Source organism: Camelina sativa, chromosome 16, assembly GCF_030686135.1.
Source record: "Camelina sativa cultivar CO46 ecotype springtype chromosome 16, ASM3068613v1".
NCBI lineage: Eukaryota > Viridiplantae > Streptophyta > Magnoliopsida > Brassicales > Brassicaceae > Camelina > Camelina sativa.
The window spans coordinates 21,881,928-21,900,942 of NC_141895.1; the positions used below are offsets into that span (position 1 = coordinate 21,881,928).

The 19,015-nt window shown below is 35.6% G+C and overlaps 5 protein-coding genes across 10 annotated transcripts; 1 reads left to right on the forward strand and 4 right to left on the reverse strand.

Annotated features, from left to right (window-relative positions):
• Positions 1–780: 780 nt before the first annotated feature.
• LOC104751184 (uncharacterized) lies at positions 781–2,585 on the reverse strand. Of its 2 annotated transcripts, none has more exons than XM_010473085.3 (5): positions 2,107–2,585; positions 1,647–1,789; positions 1,369–1,553; positions 1,164–1,277; positions 781–1,060 (listed from the first exon to the last, which is right to left on the reverse strand). In XM_010473085.3, the coding sequence occupies exons 1-5, from the start codon at positions 2,344–2,346 to the stop codon at positions 888–890; spliced, it is 855 nt and encodes a 284-aa protein (XP_010471387.1). In that variant the 5' UTR covers positions 2,347–2,585; the 3' UTR covers positions 781–887. The 2 variants fall into 2 exon arrangements, with proteins under 2 accessions (XP_010471387.1, XP_010471388.1); XM_010473086.3 differs by having other exon boundaries at positions 1,164–1,271; positions 2,107–2,460.
• Positions 2,586–5,515: 2,930 nt separating this feature from the next.
• Positions 5,516–6,399, reverse strand: LOC104751185 (kunitz trypsin inhibitor 3). Its single transcript, XM_010473088.3, has one exon. It carries the CDS (start codon positions 6,290–6,292, stop codon positions 5,621–5,623), a length of 672 nt encoding a protein of 223 aa, XP_010471390.2. The 5' UTR covers positions 6,293–6,399; the 3' UTR covers positions 5,516–5,620.
• Positions 6,400–7,410: 1,011 nt separating this feature from the next.
• On the forward strand, positions 7,411–10,022 carry LOC104751187 (abietadienol/abietadienal oxidase-like). The gene is made up of 9 exons (XM_087493470.1): positions 7,411–7,941; positions 8,084–8,408; positions 8,494–8,643; positions 8,734–8,979; positions 9,071–9,142; positions 9,233–9,311; positions 9,394–9,515; positions 9,600–9,727; positions 9,802–10,022. The coding sequence occupies exons 1-9, from the start codon at positions 7,709–7,711 to the stop codon at positions 9,908–9,910; spliced, it is 1,464 nt and encodes a 487-aa protein (XP_087349596.1). The 5' UTR covers positions 7,411–7,708; the 3' UTR covers positions 9,911–10,022.
• A 66-nt stretch (positions 10,023–10,088) lies between these two features.
• On the reverse strand, positions 10,089–11,969 carry LOC104751186 (uncharacterized). 5 transcript variants are annotated; one of them, XM_010473090.3, is made up of 6 exons: positions 11,695–11,969; positions 11,526–11,590; positions 11,062–11,110; positions 10,882–10,982; positions 10,684–10,766; positions 10,089–10,599 (listed from the first exon to the last, which is right to left on the reverse strand). In XM_010473090.3, the coding sequence occupies exons 1-6, from the start codon at positions 11,741–11,743 to the stop codon at positions 10,308–10,310; spliced, it is 639 nt and encodes a 212-aa protein (XP_010471392.1). In that variant the 5' UTR covers positions 11,744–11,969; the 3' UTR covers positions 10,089–10,307. The 5 variants fall into 5 exon arrangements, with proteins under 5 accessions (XP_010471392.1, XP_010471391.1, XP_010471393.1 ...); XM_010473089.3 differs by having other exon boundaries at positions 10,882–10,988; XM_010473091.3 differs by having other exon boundaries at positions 10,882–10,988; positions 11,062–11,151.
• Positions 11,970–13,001: 1,032 nt separating this feature from the next.
• On the reverse strand, positions 13,002–17,574 carry LOC104751188 (homeobox-leucine zipper protein HDG11). The gene is made up of 10 exons (XM_010473094.3): positions 16,319–17,574; positions 16,117–16,234; positions 15,830–16,018; positions 15,263–15,742; positions 15,077–15,178; positions 14,785–14,985; positions 14,515–14,695; positions 14,161–14,420; positions 13,979–14,068; positions 13,002–13,898 (listed from the first exon to the last, which is right to left on the reverse strand). Exons 1-10 carry the CDS (start codon positions 16,462–16,464, stop codon positions 13,491–13,493), a joined length of 2,175 nt encoding a protein of 724 aa, XP_010471396.1. The 5' UTR covers positions 16,465–17,574; the 3' UTR covers positions 13,002–13,490.
• Between the last annotated feature and the right edge of the window lie 1,441 nt (positions 17,575–19,015).

Sequence of the window (19,015 nt, forward strand, 5' to 3'; positions counted from 1 at the left end):
ACATATAATGCTGCTGAGTGCTGATTCTGTTTGAAACGCATACGTCTTTCTCGCTTCATTATCCAAAGGTTCCTATCCAGCTAACCTCCACCTCAATCAATGAGCACGTTTTGATTCTCCCTTCTCTAATATTTTGCTGTTTTCTTCATTTACAAATAACCTACTCCAGACTCAAAACTCGGATTTAATCACACGAAGTAGTCAGAAAACTAATCCGGTTTCGAGCTCAAAGGGAAGAGGGCCTTCAAAACCAGGACTTAACTTGACTATCGAGGCATAATCAAACATTCTGCTGACTCAAGAAGCACTATCAACGACTTCAGAACAGAGGAAACGTATTTGTTTACCATTTCCTAATTTAGCAGTGTCCGTTTAAGATAATTATTGAATCTTTACAGTAAACACACAAAAAAGTCGCCTACGACTAACTCTCTTTATCTTTCAAATTTTGCCTTTATTACACCTGCACCTTTATCACATTTTCTAATTTGAAAATTTCTCACCCGTGAACCTTGCTATAAGTGATCACAAAAGTTTTCTTACTTAAAATATTTTTAGTCATAACAATAATATAAACAACTGTACTCATCATCTGAATCCAATTCAATCCAACAAAATTAACATAGAAATAGTACATCTGTTTTTTTAGATCTCAAACTCTATTAGCATAACGTTGTTAGTTGTATACGTAAGGAAGGATCCGACCAGAGAAGTCACTAAATCAATAACCAATATTAAGTGTATATAGGCTTTGTTGTTCTCCGATATGGACTCGCATAATTTTCTGTGATGTTCTTTATCTTTCATAGCATACGTTTAACTCAATTTTCCAAGTGCTTTCTTTTGACATTATCTACCATAAACTGTAAACAAACATACCTAAATGGCTAACAAGATTGATTAAGGGAAGAACCATCAGCGAGGCATCTCTTCGACTTCTTCTCAAGAACATATAGCACGACTCTACGGCTGCGATAATCCGGATGCCACTGTGTTTGTTCCACACGCCCAATCGCGAAGTCTTTCAGTGCGGATTCTAAGAAATACTCAAGAACAGCATCTGACAACAACAACAACAACATAAAGGAGTAAGCAAACTTCAGACATTGTATTCTTGTTATGTAATGTGATTAAAAGCAATAATGAGAGAATAGATGATTCACCATTCCGTAATTCTCCTGATAGGAAGATTGTAGTTTGATCCCCGCAAAGTTGCACAAGCGTTGTAACCAAATGGTGAACAGCTTCTTCACTGTAGATAACATCTGAGCCTAATACTACAAAATGCATAGCAAAATAAAGAGGTGTAGAACAAGAAAATATGGTATGTACAAGAAGGGGATGAGATGAAACTGAGATGGAGGATACCGTAATCAGGAAGTGGTTCAATCAAATCTGGATCTGGATCATCTCCCCAAACAAGTTCCTGCACAACAGCAGATCCCCGCGTGTTCCCACGCTGCAAATTGGTTTGGACGTTCTTGTTGAGTAGCCTCAGTCTATCTGGAAGATCAGTGAGTACAACATTGCCTCCCAAAAGTGCTGCGATACAACTGAACGAAGAAAGAAACGAACTAAATGTTGTGTCACACGTTACTAATGGTGGTAATTCACAGAGGAGAGAGATTATGAGGGTTTTTGCTCACCCAGCTAAGCCACAACCAGAACCCAACTCGACTATCTTCTTGCCTTCAAGAGAAAGAACCTTAGAGTCAACAGAATGTTCTAAGAACTTCCCTAGCACCACTCCACTGTCCCACATTACTGACCCGGTTACTCCAGGCGTGTTCTTCACAATTCACACACACACACACACAACAAACAACCATCAGATAGTTCTAACACGCTTCATGATCAAACAAACGCAAGAAGAATAAAATTCACCACTTTCTTCAATGTTAAGGTAAACCCACTTAACACAAGTTGAATTTATCACTAAACATGTTCTAACAACATCCCAAAGACACAAACTCGTCAATCTTCTCGAAACCCCTCGTTTCAATACATCGAAAGGGCTCTCAATAAGGGTTCGAAAGACGCAAACTTGATTGCAATGAACTGAGAAAGCAGTGAAATTTGACTGAAACAGAGAAGCTAAGGAGTTACCATTGAACAAGGAGACTGGAGAATTAAGAGTGAGTGGCCACAAGCGTCGAGACGCAGCTCAAGAGAAGACTGAGCAACCAGAGCGTTTGGAGCAAAAGAAGTTGGCCCTTGAATAGCCCATATAACCATAATCTCTGCCGCCGCTAAATCGGATTCAGATTCCGATTCCGGGAACCCACCGACTACTATCACATCTCCGCCGTAACCACTCATTCGTCGTATCTCCTCCACCGTATCCATTGTCCCAGCTCCCACGCCGGCGCTGAGATTTTGGTGACTACAAGCCAAAAAAAAAAATGTATCTTGAGTACTTCGAACCTGTGACCAGGTCCATAAGTTAGAAAGAGGTTTCCAGTAAAACTAACGACTTTTTTCGGATAAACGTGCCGATTAAATGTTTATATTATGTTTTTCCTATGCGCCTGAAACCAAAAGCTGGGCGAAATAAGTACATATTCGATCAAACAAATGATCAGATCAACTAGAAAATATTTTTTTTGTTGATGATGATGGTTTAATAATGATAATGGGTTTTAAGTTGTAAAGAACTCTCATTCAATCATTTCATATGTTTAATAATACTATAATAGACTAATGATGCCTAATCACACTCAAAATTGACAAGAAAAAAGTTTAAATTTTTAATGTAATTAGGTTGGACTCTGCGCTAGGCCGCGGGTTTGATTTTTATTATTCTTTTTATATTATATATGTATATATTTTCTATAAATTAATATCATAATTAATTAAATTTTGATAAAAAATTATTATTATTTGCATCATCATACGATAGTTGAGTTTTTGATTTCATAAATTATTTTTTGAATATATTTTATTTAATATATGTATAATTTATACAAATTTAAAATAATTTTTTTTTTACTCTGATTTTAGTAATTTTATTTTATTACATCAATTCATATATTAATAAATACATGACAATTTTAGAGGAAATACACGACGACTTTCTGATGATAATGTGTCCTTGGGTTGTGGTTTAAAATGTGTCATGGAGCCAGCAAAATAGTTTATTTCTAATGTGCACCCAAAAGCCACAAAAAATGACATGTAAGTAAAATTAGGCAAATTAAATTTGGTGAGAAATTTGTCCATTGATCTAACATTTTTTTTTTCTTCTGCAGTATAAAGTTCTTTGAAGGTACTCGGATTGCCAAAGTTAAACTCTTTGAAAACTAGTTAGATATATGGTCCGTATTTAACCATTATAAACATTTTTTTTTATTATAAACATTTTCAAAAAAATAGTTAAATATATATTTAATTGTATGCATTGATTTGGATTTGAAATGCATCTGCAATACTAATTGCTATCATTTAAATGTTTTCGTGTTCACATACGGACTTTAAACAATCAAGGAGTATTGGGAACAATTAAATCCTCCAAAAACCATCAAAAGATTTTAATTATTTTTTTAGAAAGACTTGCAAAATTAGTCAAAAAAGACGTTATCAACATTTGCATGATCATACCAAGTTCTTGAGTACAAAATCCAAGTTAAAGTCTTATCCCATCCTTATTAATTGTATCTCTTCATCTCCTCCATCTTTTAATCTCTCTCTTGCAAAAGCTCCGGAAATATATATACTCGTTGACAATTGCCTATACAGTAAAACCTCTATAAATTAATAATGTTGGGACCAAGATGTTTTATTAATTTATAGTGATATTAAGTTACATATAAATTAATAATAATTATTTTATAGTGTAAATTAATTTATAAGTATATTTTTAATTGTTTAATTTTTAAAAATTATGAATTGAGACAATTTTTGCAAAATAAGATTAGAATTTTGGATATTGTAAATTTTATGGTATTGGAATTGAATTTGAAATAATTAAAAAATATTATTGACGATAAATTAAAAATATTATAGACAAATTCACTTATACACTTGACATAACTATTCAAATTTATGCATATTTAGAAATTGAAAACTTTTAAAAGTTTTAGCTGTTTTATGAAATGTTATAGATTATTTTGTATCATTATAGTTTGAAGATACAATATAACAATTATTTTATAGATATGAGGTTTAAGAGAAACATACTTTACTATATCAACATATATATATATGTAAATTTACATGATTATTAATTTATGATATTATTGGGACCATATTTTACATGGAGATTTCAAAAAAATTATTATTTTATTATCTTATCAAATTTTATTATTTTTTACACTGTTCCGACTTGCGAGTAGCAAAATTTATTAATTTATAGAGGTTTTACTATATTTCCAATTAGAAAAACAAACGAATAACATATATATATTCATCTATTTGTTTGGAATCATTTAGATAGCTGAAGAATTAAAACAGTGGAAAAACGTTAGCTGAAGAATTAAAACAGTGGAAAAACGTTACATAATCAATTATAACACCTCTTTGTTCAAAAAAAAAAAAATCAATTATAACACCTAGTGACTAGTCATCATTGCTTAAGTTTATGGATAAAATAGTAACCCATAGAACTGAAAATATTAGGACAAGACAATAAAATAATAACATATATCCTCTTTACCTTTGAGGTTTTGGTTTTTTCTTTTTTTTTGCTATAACTGTTAATATCATTAATAATGAAAATTTTTGGCTTTTACAAGAAACCCTATAGCTATTGGATCCTTGGCAAAAAGAATAAAATCAAATTACAGGGAAAACACAAGCACTGGAGATCATGTTAACTATAATTGCATCAGGTTGCTAAACCTCTTGCTAAGATGATGTTTCTCATGTCCCTATCAAGTTGCTTGAAGATTACTTTCGGAGGAAGAGATTGATTGTTGTGGATGAGGTTGTTCTTTTGCCCCAGATGTTGTAGATTGTTGTTTGGGAGACGATTTTCCGTAATAGTGAAGGAGCCTGCTGGGAGGATGATCTGATCCAAGAAAGAACGTTCAATTTCATCAATAATCACACAACACAATGCAATGCATACTAATATATCATCAATTATCTACTTCTTCAATCTTAAACCGAACAACAAAAACATACCATTTAATAAGTTCATCTTAAATTAACCTGAATCTAAATCATAAAGAACCAACGTGGACTATTTTCTGTAATTAACATAAATTCTTAAAAGAAAATATTGATTATTTTGTTTAATGAATAGTTTATTATTTATTTTGTAAGAGGTGATCGGCACCAGAGTTGAAATATTGGGTACCCAAAATTAGATTTTGGTGAGTTAAATAAAGACTTAATTATTAAATACTTTAGTTATTGATTCCTAGAATTTTTGAAATAATTAACGTTTTTTTTGTTGTTGTAATATCAATTAACGTCCTATATCTGCCCCAAGATTTATAGATTTTCAAATTAACCCAAAAATGATTAAGCAATTTTATAAGTTATGCCATCTTCATTAAATTATAAAGGTAAACCATACAACAACTATGTGTTTTATTTCATAGAAACTGTTGTTTACATCAAAATAAACTTGGTATATCGTCTCAAACATGACAATTTACCAAGATTTCACACTTACAAGTTACATAAAAGGGAACACCCTCCAGTTAGACTTAAGATGACAGTTCGAGTTTGAATCATAAGCCTTCTGAAACTTAACAGCGAAAGATTGATCATTGCTAAGAACCAAACGTCGAGCTCCAAGATCATCGATCTCCAAACTCACATTTATACAAGCAACAATGGAGCTAGACGGACAATACATAAGCTTGTAAGCATCTCCATCTTCTTGAATCTGAAACCAGCTATTACCTTTACTTTTCTCACCGCCAATGCTTACAAAGCTCTTTCTAAGTTGCACAGAGTGGTCGATTCTCCAAATCTTGGATTCAGGGCATAACCAAACCGTGGAATCAAACTCGAGGTTGAGACTAGTTGAGAGCTGGGCAAGCTTGGTTTTGGTGTCGAGTGGAGAGAAAGTTACGGGAAGGCCTGAGACGAAAGGAGACGATGATTGGACAATATCGAGATTCAGGCACAAGTCTTGTGTGTTTAAGTCTCGGCTTGAAGGGATAAGACCACCTCCGGTTCCTATCTTGGCCGGTATGATGTAGTATTGGTCGTTAGACTGAACCGGATGTCCTGATATGTCTAGGACTACTTGGCTTGATACAGCATCGGCCGCTGGAGCTGTGGTCAATATCACGGCTGAGAGAACGGTGAGAGTGATGACAGATAAAGTAGGATTCTTCATCGATTATAGTATGATAAATTGTTATGAGTTCTGTGGATACTAGATACCTTATTATATGTAAATTTATGTAACAAAAAAAAAAATGCTAACAATTGAAAAATTTGTAGCCAAACAAATATTTGAAGTTTGTATCCTTCTATTATGTCTTTGTCAATCATCAAGATGTGGAATATTCGCTCTCGTCTACGCACGTTTTTCTTTCTCAAAATTTTTGTAACGAATATTTTTGTAATTTTGTGGATATTTTCCAAGAAAATAAATATTTAAAATATGAAAATATATACTACTCCACGAAACTAGTTTCCCCATCAAACCAATTGCTAAAAGAAACTCAAAACTTTTCACGGAAATCTTCGCTCTTGGATATGACTATATGAGTAAAGGATGACGGGTCGAGAACTTCCATATTGAATATTATGGGGACATTTCCCACAGTCTTCCACGAACTTTGCAGATTGTACATCATTGTAGAAAAGCACAACGATATTATCTAGTTTAAAAACATACTGACGCAGACCATGGCTTGCCTTCAATAGATCGTCTCTTAAGTTATGAGTTTTTTTTATAATTATATATAACTAAGTAAGATTTTCAATAACTTCAACTTAAAATTAAAAAAAAAAAAAAAAATAAAAATAAAAAAAAAAAACTTCAACTTAAAAACTATATTATAACACAATAATAATAGCATTGGCCACTGGGTGTGTGAAGTGTAAACAGTGAAGCGTGTAACAGTATGATTAAGCAACAAGTCAGGAGTCTCCGACAGACTCGGAGGCTTTTCCCTAGAGGCCAATATTGTCTTAGCTGGCTTCTACTGGCTCCTTGATGCCAATTGTGTTATAATAATCATTTCTTACATTTCCTTCACACGCATACTACGCAATTTTTTTTGGTCTACAAGTCAAGGAAAAAAGAAACATGTAACACTTTTTAAATGTTTTTTTGCAATATACTAATATAGGTTGTAATTAAAAACCCCAAGACCATATATGCTTTATAAAACGCGTGGTTTTTGATGCGGCTCACGAAGTCTCGTCGTGGCACTTATGTGGATATCGAGCCCTGTCAGAAGCATTATTTAGCCATTAGGTGGTTCCTAAGTCCGAACCATACTTTTTTGACTCGTTTTTTAGTGGCTCTATAAAGTTTGACCTTACCCTCATGATTCCTTCACCGTCACGTTAACCAAAAAAGGCTACTTGAGGTCAAAGCAACCTTCGCAACACTACAACGACCACTCTCTTTTTTAATTATGCTTAACATTATCACCTCCTTTTAGTTTATTTTTTCAATTTTTTTTCCTCAGTCGCTGCTTACTTGTTCTGCAGTCTTAGCTGTAAAAACCTATATATAAAACTCTCCACGAACTCTCCACACACACCGAGACAGAAGAAACAAGGGGTTTTAATTTTAATGGCGGAATTTTCAGGAGAATCCTATTGGTTTCTCTCTGCTGCTGCGTCAAACACATTTCTTGCCTTCATCATCATCTTCTTCCTCGCGGGAATAGCGAGACGAAAGAGAAGAGAGCCTTACACGCTGCCTCCGGGAAGCAGAGGATGGCCTTTAATCGGAGACACCTTCGCTTGGCTCAACGCCGTCTCCGGTTCTCATCCCTCCAGCTTCGTCGATCAACAAATTAAAAAGTTCGTCCTTTTCTCCGGAAAACATTTATAAAAAAAATATATCTTCTTGTTGATCTTTCATGAATGCTATGCTCTGTTTTGTTATGTTCTGTATTTAGATTAACACTCAAGAGGTCTGACTGTAGTTGTTTTGTTGAGTCAGGTATGGGAGGATATTTTCGTGTAGCTTGTTCGGGAAATGGGCAGTGGTTTCAGCAGACCCGGCGTTTAACCGGTTCATAATGCAGAACGAAGGCAAGCTGTTTCAGTCGAGTTATCCAAAGTCTTTCAGGGATTTGGTCGGGAAAGATGGAGTGATCACGGTGCATGGTGATCAGCAGAGACGCCTTCACTCAATTGCATCGAGCATGATGCGTCATGACCAGCTCAAGACTCATTTTCTTGAGGATATTCCCGTGGTGATGCTTCAGACATTGAGTAATTTCAAGGACGGTGAAGTCGTGCTTCTCCAAGATCTCTGCAGAAAGGCAAGTGATTGAATATGAAGGGTAAGAAGAAGAAACCTTTATGAAATTTCTTGATTTCTGAGCTTTGTTAGGTTATGTGTTTCAGGTTGCGATTCATCTTATGGTTAACCAACTTCTTGGTGTGTCGAGCGAATCAGAAGTCAATGAAATGTCTCAGCTTTTCTCTGATTTTGTTGATGGATGTCTCTCTGTTCCTATAGACTTGCCTGGTTTCACATACCACAAAGCAATGAAGGTAAGTTTCAAATTAACCAAAATAAAACATTGAGATTGATTTGTCGCTTTGGAGCTTCTTAGCTGAGACTTTGTATGTTTCTTTGTTCAGGCACGAAAGGAGATCATAAGAAAGATAAACAAGACGATAGAGAAGCGGCTGCAGAACAAAGCAACATCAGATACTGCTGGTAATGGTGTACTTGGAAGATTGCTTGAAGAAGAAAGCTTACCAAACGAATCCATGGCGGATTTCATCATCAATCTACTGTTTGCTGGAAATGAAACCACCGCGAAAACAATGCTGTTTGCAGTTTACTTCCTCACTCATTGTCCTAAAGCCATGACCCAACTCCTGGTACATATAAAGCATATTCAATGATAACAGATTAGTTCCTTTTGGTTCCAATTTATAATACACCTTCTGTAACAATCTATAAAATGAACAGGAGGAACACGATAGGCTCGCAGGTGGAACGCTAACATGGCAAGATTACAAGACAATGGACTTCACTCAATGCGTAAGTAAATCAAGATGCTCAAGAAGCTGGTCTGCTTCTGATCTCAGATGGTAGAAAACTTCACTAAAATCGTTCTAAATTTCTCAACAGGTAATAGATGAAACACTCAGACTTGGGGGAATTGCAATCTGGCTAATGAGAGAGGCAAAAGAAGATGTCTCATACCAAGGTACGCAATAGCATCTTTGATTATCGGTAATATGCAGGTAGAAACATGATCTAAAAATCAACTCTTTCCGGCTCCTATGCAGATTATGTTATTCCCAAGGGATGCTTCGTGGTTCCGTTTCTGTCTGCAGTACACTTAGACGAGGGCTATTACAAGGAAAGTCTCTCCTTCAATCCATGGAGATGGCTTGACCCTGAAACTCAGGTTTTACTTTGTGTTTGGCATTGAAGTATTACTATCTAAACCTTGTATCATTGTGGAAGTTAACATTCATTGATGTGAATGCAGCAAAAGAGGAACTGGAGAACGAGCCCTTTCTACTGCCCATTTGGTGGAGGAACGAGGTTTTGTCCAGGAGCAGAACTGGCTCGCCTTCAAATCGCGCTCTTTCTGCATTATTTCATCACCACATACAGGTCAGTACCTGTTCTCTTTCTGGGGTTTGATTTGTCTGAATCTAAACCTGATTCATTCTTGTTGCATCTTTTAGGTGGACACAGCTTAAGGAAGATCGTATCTCCTTCTTCCCTTCAGCTCGTCTAGTGAATGGCTTCAAAATCCAGTTGAACAGACGGGACAATGCTCCTCGGGATCAATAATGAACCAACAATCTCCACCTCTGTATATCTCTGTATTGGTGTATATACCCTGTAAAACAAGTGATTTTTTTGTAATCCCAAAATTCGTATAATAGTGCTCCAAAGTTGTTGAGATCCAAGTGCTCTATAGATTTAAACAATAGTAAAGCCCAAGAACACCTAACAACAACTCGTATGCTTTTAGAAATCATCTTCATTAGATTCTCTTCTTCAAACTTCAACAAACCCATTTGGTTTTCACAATTACAACAAGTGCAGGGCTAGATGGCAAAAGCTGTATTGAATCCTAAAGCTAAACTCTTGTAAGATTTGAGACGATACCAACAACTTGGAGACGATAAAACAAAACACGAGAAGACTAAAAGAAGATAGAACCCTATTCAGTGCTCATCAGTCCTCAGTCTTCTTCATCTGAACTCTCATACGCTAAACCCAACAAGCCTTTCAAAGCATTTTGACCTTTCCCATTGCTTTCGGTTGCTTTACCGTCATTTCTGTTTGTGCCAGGTTGCTCCTCTGGTCTGTCCGATTTATTCAACACCGTCTTGGCTTCTTCTTTTTGCTTATCTCCCTGAACCGTTGGACCTTTATCACTTCTAACAGGGGGTGATAAGCTGGGGCTTGACGCTGTCGAGACTTTTGGTCGTTTAGGTTTAACCTCAACAATTTTTTTCAGCAAATCTTGCTGCCTAACACATTGTAAAACTACAACAGTTGGTTGCCGAGTGAAAATCCCTTTTATGGTGTGAATAAGGAAGGGTGTGATTTTTCACCTGATACCACTCTTTGGTTTGGGCTCAACACGAAGGGGCAAGGGAACAGATGCTGGAGATGAATCAGCTTGGGTTGCAGCTTTGTAGTATATGGTCAAGAAAAATCTAAAAGACGTTTAGGCAGACATATATATATATATATATATATATATATATATCAATAACTTAACCCTGGTGGCACAGTGATCAAAAGGATATTTTAAAGGCAGCAAAAGCCCGTTTCTCAGTTCGTTTCAGAAGGCGCTCAGCATCCTCCTCTGCTTCCATCTGTTCTTTCAGATAAAGCAAATCGTCGCTGTCTAAAGCTACAAGAAACTCAAGAATTATGGCCATGAAACAACTATAAAGGATGAGAACAAATTTGAGAGAGATTGGTACCGCCTCGTCCATGAAGATATCCCCCACGTTCACCAGCAACCTCTTGCATCTGAATGCAACAACCAGAAAAATGTGGCGGGGCCGTTATCCCTGCCGGGGCATGTTATCAGAAAATTCGCGTCCCAAAATAGAATCGAACACTTCACAACACATCAATATCCAATAATGCTTAACAAAGATATCAAAGAAAAATCAGCTTCACTAACAGCTATTAGCTATACCAAAACAATCAGTAACAACAACATATTGACTCAATGATAGGGAAACAAAAGAAACACGAGCTTAATCGAATTGAAGAGCATTAAGCACACAAACACTCATCAACCCACTAAAGTATACTGCAACAAAGACCAATTGAACTCGATTTCTATGGCAAGATGAGCTCTCACCCTACAATTTGTGCACAGTAAGATTTCTCAAAAGAAAGATACGGTAAGTAACAGGGGAGAGGGCGACGCGCTAACCTTTGCAACCATCCGTTGGAATGTGACGTCTTCATCATCAATCTTACCCTTCCCTAATTTCTTATCTGCAACCAAGAGTCCCGAAAAGAGGAAAACATAGCTCAAAAGGGTTTCTCGACAAACCTACAATGAAACATACCCAGAAACCAAATTCAATCAAAGGTCTTACCTTTAGGGTCAGACAGATTTGTGTACTCTCGAACTTCTCTCCCTGCCATCGTCTTCGATTCTACTTCGCTCTCCAATACCGTAATCTAATTCTTCGTCTCTGCTACTAATGAACAGTAAGAATATCTCAGGAGATTAGGGTTCCCACGTTTTCTAGGAGTAGAGAGACGAACATGACGATCGAAGAAGGATGAAATTAATAGGTAATGCTCCTTCAGCAAGATCGTCCGTCTGGAGTGATTTTTTTTTTTTTTCAGTCTTCTCCACTGGGTTTACATTTAACAAATATTATGGGCCTAAATTTAAGCCCGTTATAACTTATAGCTCAATACTTTTTTCATTTTATATGTTAAACGATCTTTTAGCTTTTCAAAACTTAATTTAAAAAACAAAAAAAAAGAAAAAAAAAAAAACATGTTGTATTGTTTAGAAGAATGAAAAACTCATTAAATTTTGCAACACATTCCACCAGTAAGAAATTTATTTCATATATCCCAATCACTTTTTAATATATCTATTTAATGGCAATTTTTTTTTTTTTTTTCATCATGACGTAGTAGCCTTAAGTCCCATAACTATCGATATAATTAACAGTCTAGGCATCGCTTCAATAATTCACAGTAGTTCCGTTTTTAATTTTTTTGAACTACTAAAAATAAGCGATGTCTAGTAGACTGGTGGTAACGTGTAGTTCTTTTAGTGGCATCATGGCATGGACAACCTAATTTAGATAGAAAGTACCTTTACTATATATATTGATTGATACATTATTACGATATTTATACATGGATCAACACTAAATAAAGAGACTTATTATCAACAGCAAAAAAACGAACGTTTGATTTTATACATATAAGGAGAAAGGGGCTCACAACTACATCCCAAATCAAATCAAAAGTGTGAAACCATTAAAATATTTGATAAATGATAAAACAAATGAGCCGCACGTTCGATCTCTATATATTGTTTTGGGTCCAAAAGGGAGAGTTTGGGACGTGACATGATTCTTCACCATATGTTTTCAGGGATCATAAAGGTGTATTATTAGATTTTGGATCCAACGAGAGAGAGTTATGGGGTTTTTTTTTATTAATGGTCCGTACGATAACAATTTCCTTTTACAGCGAACCAACCAAAAGAAATCGCATTTATAAATCTTTCTTGTTTTCTTCTTTCGTTCTTCTCTTTCTAACTTTCAAAAAAGTCATCAACTTGTCAGATTTCATCACCTAACCTCCCTCTCCATCTCCACCCATAACGACAACATTTAGATCATTTCATAATTCATACACACACAAACACACACTCTTGGATCATTAAGCAGAGCCATAGATCATTAATGGGATAGATGAACAAAGTTTAACGCTTTCAATTATAAAAAAAGGGACAAAAAAAACTTTGCAACAGAAGTCAATGCCCGAACCATACAAAGAAAGTCAAAGTTGCATGGTGCGTTCTTGACTTCCAGTTTCTAAGCATAAAAAACAATTAAAAAGACCCTAAAAATCTCATAACCACCACCAAGAAAAGAAAACCCAAAAAAAAATAAAAAAGCAAATGAAGAAGAGAGAAGAATCCAGCTGTTGTTTTCTTTTTCTTACAGAAGTTGTTTAATGAGGTTTGTCCAAGAACAGAACAGCACCAACAGAAGCAGCAGAACAATTGGAGTTAATGAGCATCTCTTCTTCTCTCTCTCTCTCTCTGGCATTGAAGGCAAAAGAAGAGTTAATTCCCCTTCTCTGATCATTGAAGAGAAAGAGACACCCGGAAGAAAGAGGAAGAGCTTTTAATTTTGTGTCAAGCTGGAGTTGAAGCTGTAGGACCGCTCAAGGCGGTTTTAATTTGGTGGACAGTAGTTCCAATGAGGTTATTAACCGTTTCCACCGACTCCATATTCAGTTTTGCCGACGGTAAGTTGCTTACCATTATCTGAAACCCTACTGTTATCAACGAACCGCTTGAATTTGATGATGACCGTCCTGAGCTCGTCGATGCTCCTCCTCCTTGCTCAGACGTTGAGCCATTTCCATCTGGTGAGATTGCGAAACCTGAGGACAAGAGCGGGATGTATGAAGGATCTTCACCACTCATTGCTATGTTTAACGCTGCTAAATCCACTGGACTGTAGACCACAAGTGCTCCTGATGAGTCTGTTGAGCTTTCTTGTAGAATTAGCATGTTGTTGCTTTGTGATGCATTAGAAGCCTAATAGAAAGAAAAAAACAGACTTCATTTGTTAAGAAAGTGAATTGTGAGGAAAATTTTGTATCACTAAAGAGACTTACGCGTAGCACAGATATGCAATTTCCAGGATGTGATCCGTTTGAGATGTGAGCAACTTCTTGCACCGAGTTACCGTTTGAAAGAACATCCCACTAATACAAACCACCAACAAAGAAACATTTTAAACACTTTCTTAAGATGATTCTTTACTTACGAAGCTTTTGGGTTGTGTTCTTGTTGTTACCTGAGGACGGGTTCTTTCATCTTTGAGGAAATTGAAGACATTTTGAGGAGAATTGGGAAGCCAGAAGGTAGTGGCTGCACAGAGGACTGTGCCATTTGGTTCAGGACTCTTATGTTCAGTCACACGGACTCCAACTTCGTTCAATTCAGAAACAACGGTTGAACGTATGTTTTTGGATCTGCTTACACTTAAACAGTAGTTACTTATCATTCTCTGAGCAAGTCTCATCATGCTTCTCTTCCCTTCCGGCGATGGAATCACTGAAAAAAAGTTGCTCAAAAATTATTACTGTATATGGACTTTTAAATAAAGAATTTAGCAATGGAGACTTATGTCTCTATTAAATGTTTTCACCTCCACCGAGATCACGGGATGAAGATGCTGGTACTGATAGAGAAGCGAATCTTTCACACATTCTCTGGAGAGTAGTAAGCCAACGTTCAGCTCCAAACGCAATCCCATCATGAATCATCTCTCTGTATAGCTCATGAATTGGTTCTTTTTCTTCGGTTTCAATATGTTCAACCCAAGTAACCTGTTTTATACTTCATCAGTTTGGGGATATCCTAACATGAAAACATAACTTAGTAAGACAGAAGGGATTAAGAAGAAAGTTGAGTTAACCTTGGAATATCCATTGGGCATGTCCTGAATCAAGCATCCAGATGGAAATCTAAAGGACTGAGAGTGAGAAACAAACTGAGGAAGATCATACGAGACATTTACAACAATCCAGCTTCCTTGTTCTATCTGCTGACAATACCGTAGCTCGCAGATTTCACGCGTTGCTACCAATGGTGATAACACTTCCATTTCTTCATACAACTATATAGCCAAAACAAAAGTTGCTATATATGAAGAAATCTGAATCCTTTTTTGATACATCAGAAAGCAAGTAGAGTTACTATCAGTTTACCAAATGTAATGCACCCTCATGGGTACCTCCCATTCCTGAAGAGATCACTGCAAGTGTTTTAGATGCTGCAATGATTGAAGGAAAGAGTTCTGCACACTTGACCTACAAAAAAAAAGAGAAACTGAATCAGAAATGCTGCAAACCAATGGTGAAAAACATAATGTTGGAGATGTATCAGCTACTTACACAATCCATGAACATGTCGACAAGTGCCATAGCATTCATGAAAACAATTCCAGAAGACCTAGATGCCTCGACTAGAAAGTTATGGTTCTTCCCTCTGTTACTTGATCTTGGGAAAATGTTCTCATAGCTTCCAAGATTAAGAATGTCTCTGGAGCCATCTGTTTTGGTCCACAGAGGTTCATTTGTGTGGAGAAGCCTGAGCAACTCTTCCATTGCAGTCAAAGCAATGTCGGTCATAAGAGGCTTATCCATCTCTGATATAGCCAAGTTAGGCTGAGACTGCAGATTATTATGACCAACAGACATAGAACTTCCTGGAAGAAGATCAAAATCTAGTGAAGGACCATGACCACAAGGTCCACAACCAGTTAAACTAGTCATTGACAAATCCAACGGTGAGATGTGCATTGGATGTAATGTTGAGAGTTGGGATATAGGTCTTCCCATGTACTTTGATGCAATGGTGGACATTCTTTCAAGCTGTGCAAAAGATCAAATTTTTTTACAATCAACTGATGTTTATGAATCAAGCTAATATCGATGAAAACTGCAGAAAACAAAACTCACCTCTTCTCTAAGATGTGCATTTTCAATCCGAAGCTTTTGTTCATCAAAGTAAGGATCTTCACTAACAGGAGGACCACCACAGTTAGGGCATATAGCATGCTTGAGAGCTTCTCTAATGGCTATGTTTTCGCAACGAATCTTATCATTCTCTGCCTTTAGTGCACTGTTATCAGCTCTCTCATGTTGCGCCTACGGAAAACATTACCACAATCAAAATCAAAATCCTTTCTTTCATATTCAGAACTACATTTCAAAACTCAAGAGAGAGAGAGAGAGAGAGACAAAACCTTAAGCTGAGTTCTTCTGTTCTGAAACCAGAACTTGATTTGTCTAGGAGCCAAACCCAATTCTCTGCTAAGTTGATTCCTCTGCTTCTCATCAGGATGAGGACACTCCTTGAAACTCCTACAAGTTCGATAATTCAACGATTACAAAAACAGAACAAAGAAGTTTCTCCAAGAAACACAAAAAGAGAGATGATTGTAGTACGATTCAAGGCGTTGAATCTGTTGAGCGGTATGACGATGATAACGTTTCTTCTTCCTATCAGATTCAGAGCCGTCGTGATGTTGGCTACCACCAACGTCACCGCCGCTTCCACTCCCACTTCCGCCGACGCCGACGACAAAACTCATCTTTGTTTTGTTTTTGTTTTTTTTTTGAATATACGCCGACAGACAAAGCGGTAATAAAACACTCTCTTTAATCTCTAATATGGCTAACAAACTTGTTCTCTTTACTTTCACCCAACCACAAACTACTAATGGACCATTTACACCACTGTCGCCATTAACACAACCCCCCCAACAGAGCAATACACAAAAAAAAAGGTTCGAACTTTATATGCACCCACCCAAAAAAAACTAAAACTTTAGAGAAGGGAAGAGGAGAGAGATGAAAAGAAAGAAAACGAAACGGAAGAGAATCTGAAAGAGAAGATGCAAAGGCGATGATTTCGGGAGGTGAAAAGGTTCGGTTTAGGCAACAAATTGATTTCAAAAATGGAATTTTGACAAATCCAAAAACCCCAAAAATTCAACTAAGAGATATTTAGGGGGTGGAGGGAGGAAACAAAAAATAAAAATGGGTTCTTTGTAGCCGTAATAATGTCTCGTCTCCTTACTTCTTTCTACAGAGGAGCCACCCTAGAAAGAGAAAGAGAAAGTGATCTCTCTCTCTCTCTAATAAGACTTTCACTCTCACCTAAGCCGCCACCATTAGTGCTCTCTCCCAACCCTTTTTGTTGCTTCTTCAACATTCATTACACAGATTCGCAAAAACTCTCTCTCTCTCTCTTTCTCTCTCCCAACCTGTCGAAATTGGCGTAACTGATGGGGTTTTAAATGGTGTTTGTTTTGATGACAGAGGAAAAAAAAAAAAGAAAAAATTCAAGAAAGAGAGAGAGAAACAGAGAGGTTTTTAAAGTCTCTTGCTCTCCCCATTACTGCTAAGTTGTACTCTCACCATACTCCGAGAGAGAAAAGAGAGAGAGAGGACCGAACCAACCTTCTTCTTCTTCTTTTTTTTTTTTCTTTTTTTGTTTGGTCTATACAACTAACTCTCTCTCTCTCTCTTTTTCTTTGAGTCCCAGTTGATTTTTATATCTCCGGTAAGGGTTGGTTAATACACAGAGGTTTGGATAAAAAAGAAGAAAACTTTATCCACTTTCTCCGGCCAAGTTCTCTCTCTCACCCTTGTAGTATAATGACAAAATTAAACTTTTTTATTGGGATTTTGCTGATCTCATTTTTTTCTTCTTTGGATTTTTTTTATATATTTTCTCTTTCTCATTTTCCCAAGTTTACTTTCTTTCTATAATTTTTGCTCATTTAGTCAATTTTTAATTGTAATAAAGATTTATTAGCATTTATAGTCAATAATCTTATTTTTTTTTAAGAAATAATGAGAACAGCTGTATAATTTTAAGCATTTTTTATTACTTTGTGTATATACAAAAAAAAATTACTTTTTTTTTGGTAGGCACAAAAAAAAAATTACTTTACTAATAGATCTTTCTTACCTTTCTCAAAACACTACTTTTCTCAACAACAACAAAAAAGAAAACTGGAGTATAAATATTGTAAGGATATCTAGTTAGTAATTATTGTTTTAACAAAGATTTCTTACTCATCATCAATGGTAAATCATGCTACCAAGTACCAATGAAAGCCATATAGTAACGGAAATTGAAAATTGTGCATCCTATAGTTAAAAAAAAAAAAAAAAAAAAAAACCAAACACAACTTATCTACATTGTATTAAATCGGGTCATAATTTAGACAAAATCGCAAATAGTTAAGATTATTTACTCAATACAAATCAATGCGTGAACATTCCACTAATTTTCAGTTTTCTACATAAGTTTATATCCATTACCTGATTTAATTAATCATATCTCTATTTAGCAAAATCACACGTTATTCAATTCAGTACTACATATCTTTTGGGACTGCTTAATTAGCATATACTTAAAATCTATACACCAACTTTTATAGCTTTTTTATATAATGAGTTATTTTTTAATTAGCTATTTTTAGATATGTTTAAATATGTTTATCATTTAGTGGTCAAAAAAAAAAATATAAAAATATCAATTAATAATTTTTTTTTTTTAAGTTGTTGTCTTTTGGCCTTTACGGATCGTCTCGATATCTTGGCTGTACTCACGCTGTCTTTATAACTCTTTTTACTACCAAGTGCATAATCCCTTAAAGTCAAAACTGTTTCGAAATTAGAAACCTGTTGAAGAAAGAAATATGGTTGAAACTTGAAAACCTTGACAACAATGTGAATTTAATACATTTTCAAAACTTTTTCGTTGACAAAAAGAATAATAATTCAATAAGTTGCATGCGATCAACAAACGATTCTGAATACAGTAGATGATAATAACCTTGTTATCAACAAATAAAAAAATCTCATAATTAATCTGATTTGCAAAATTTCTTTATTTGGTAGTATTATGTTTTCATTATTGGATCATATATTAGATATAGAAACGCATCATGGATTTATTAGAGATTATAAATGCTTATAACTTGAAGTAAATATAAATCTATTGATGAAGTGAAGATAGTGTAATGAATTTGTATCGTATATCATTCAACAATTCTCTTGTTATTGATGAGATTATCATTTAGGAAAATAAAAGTTTATTTAAATTGTTTATATAATTATCACTTTCGT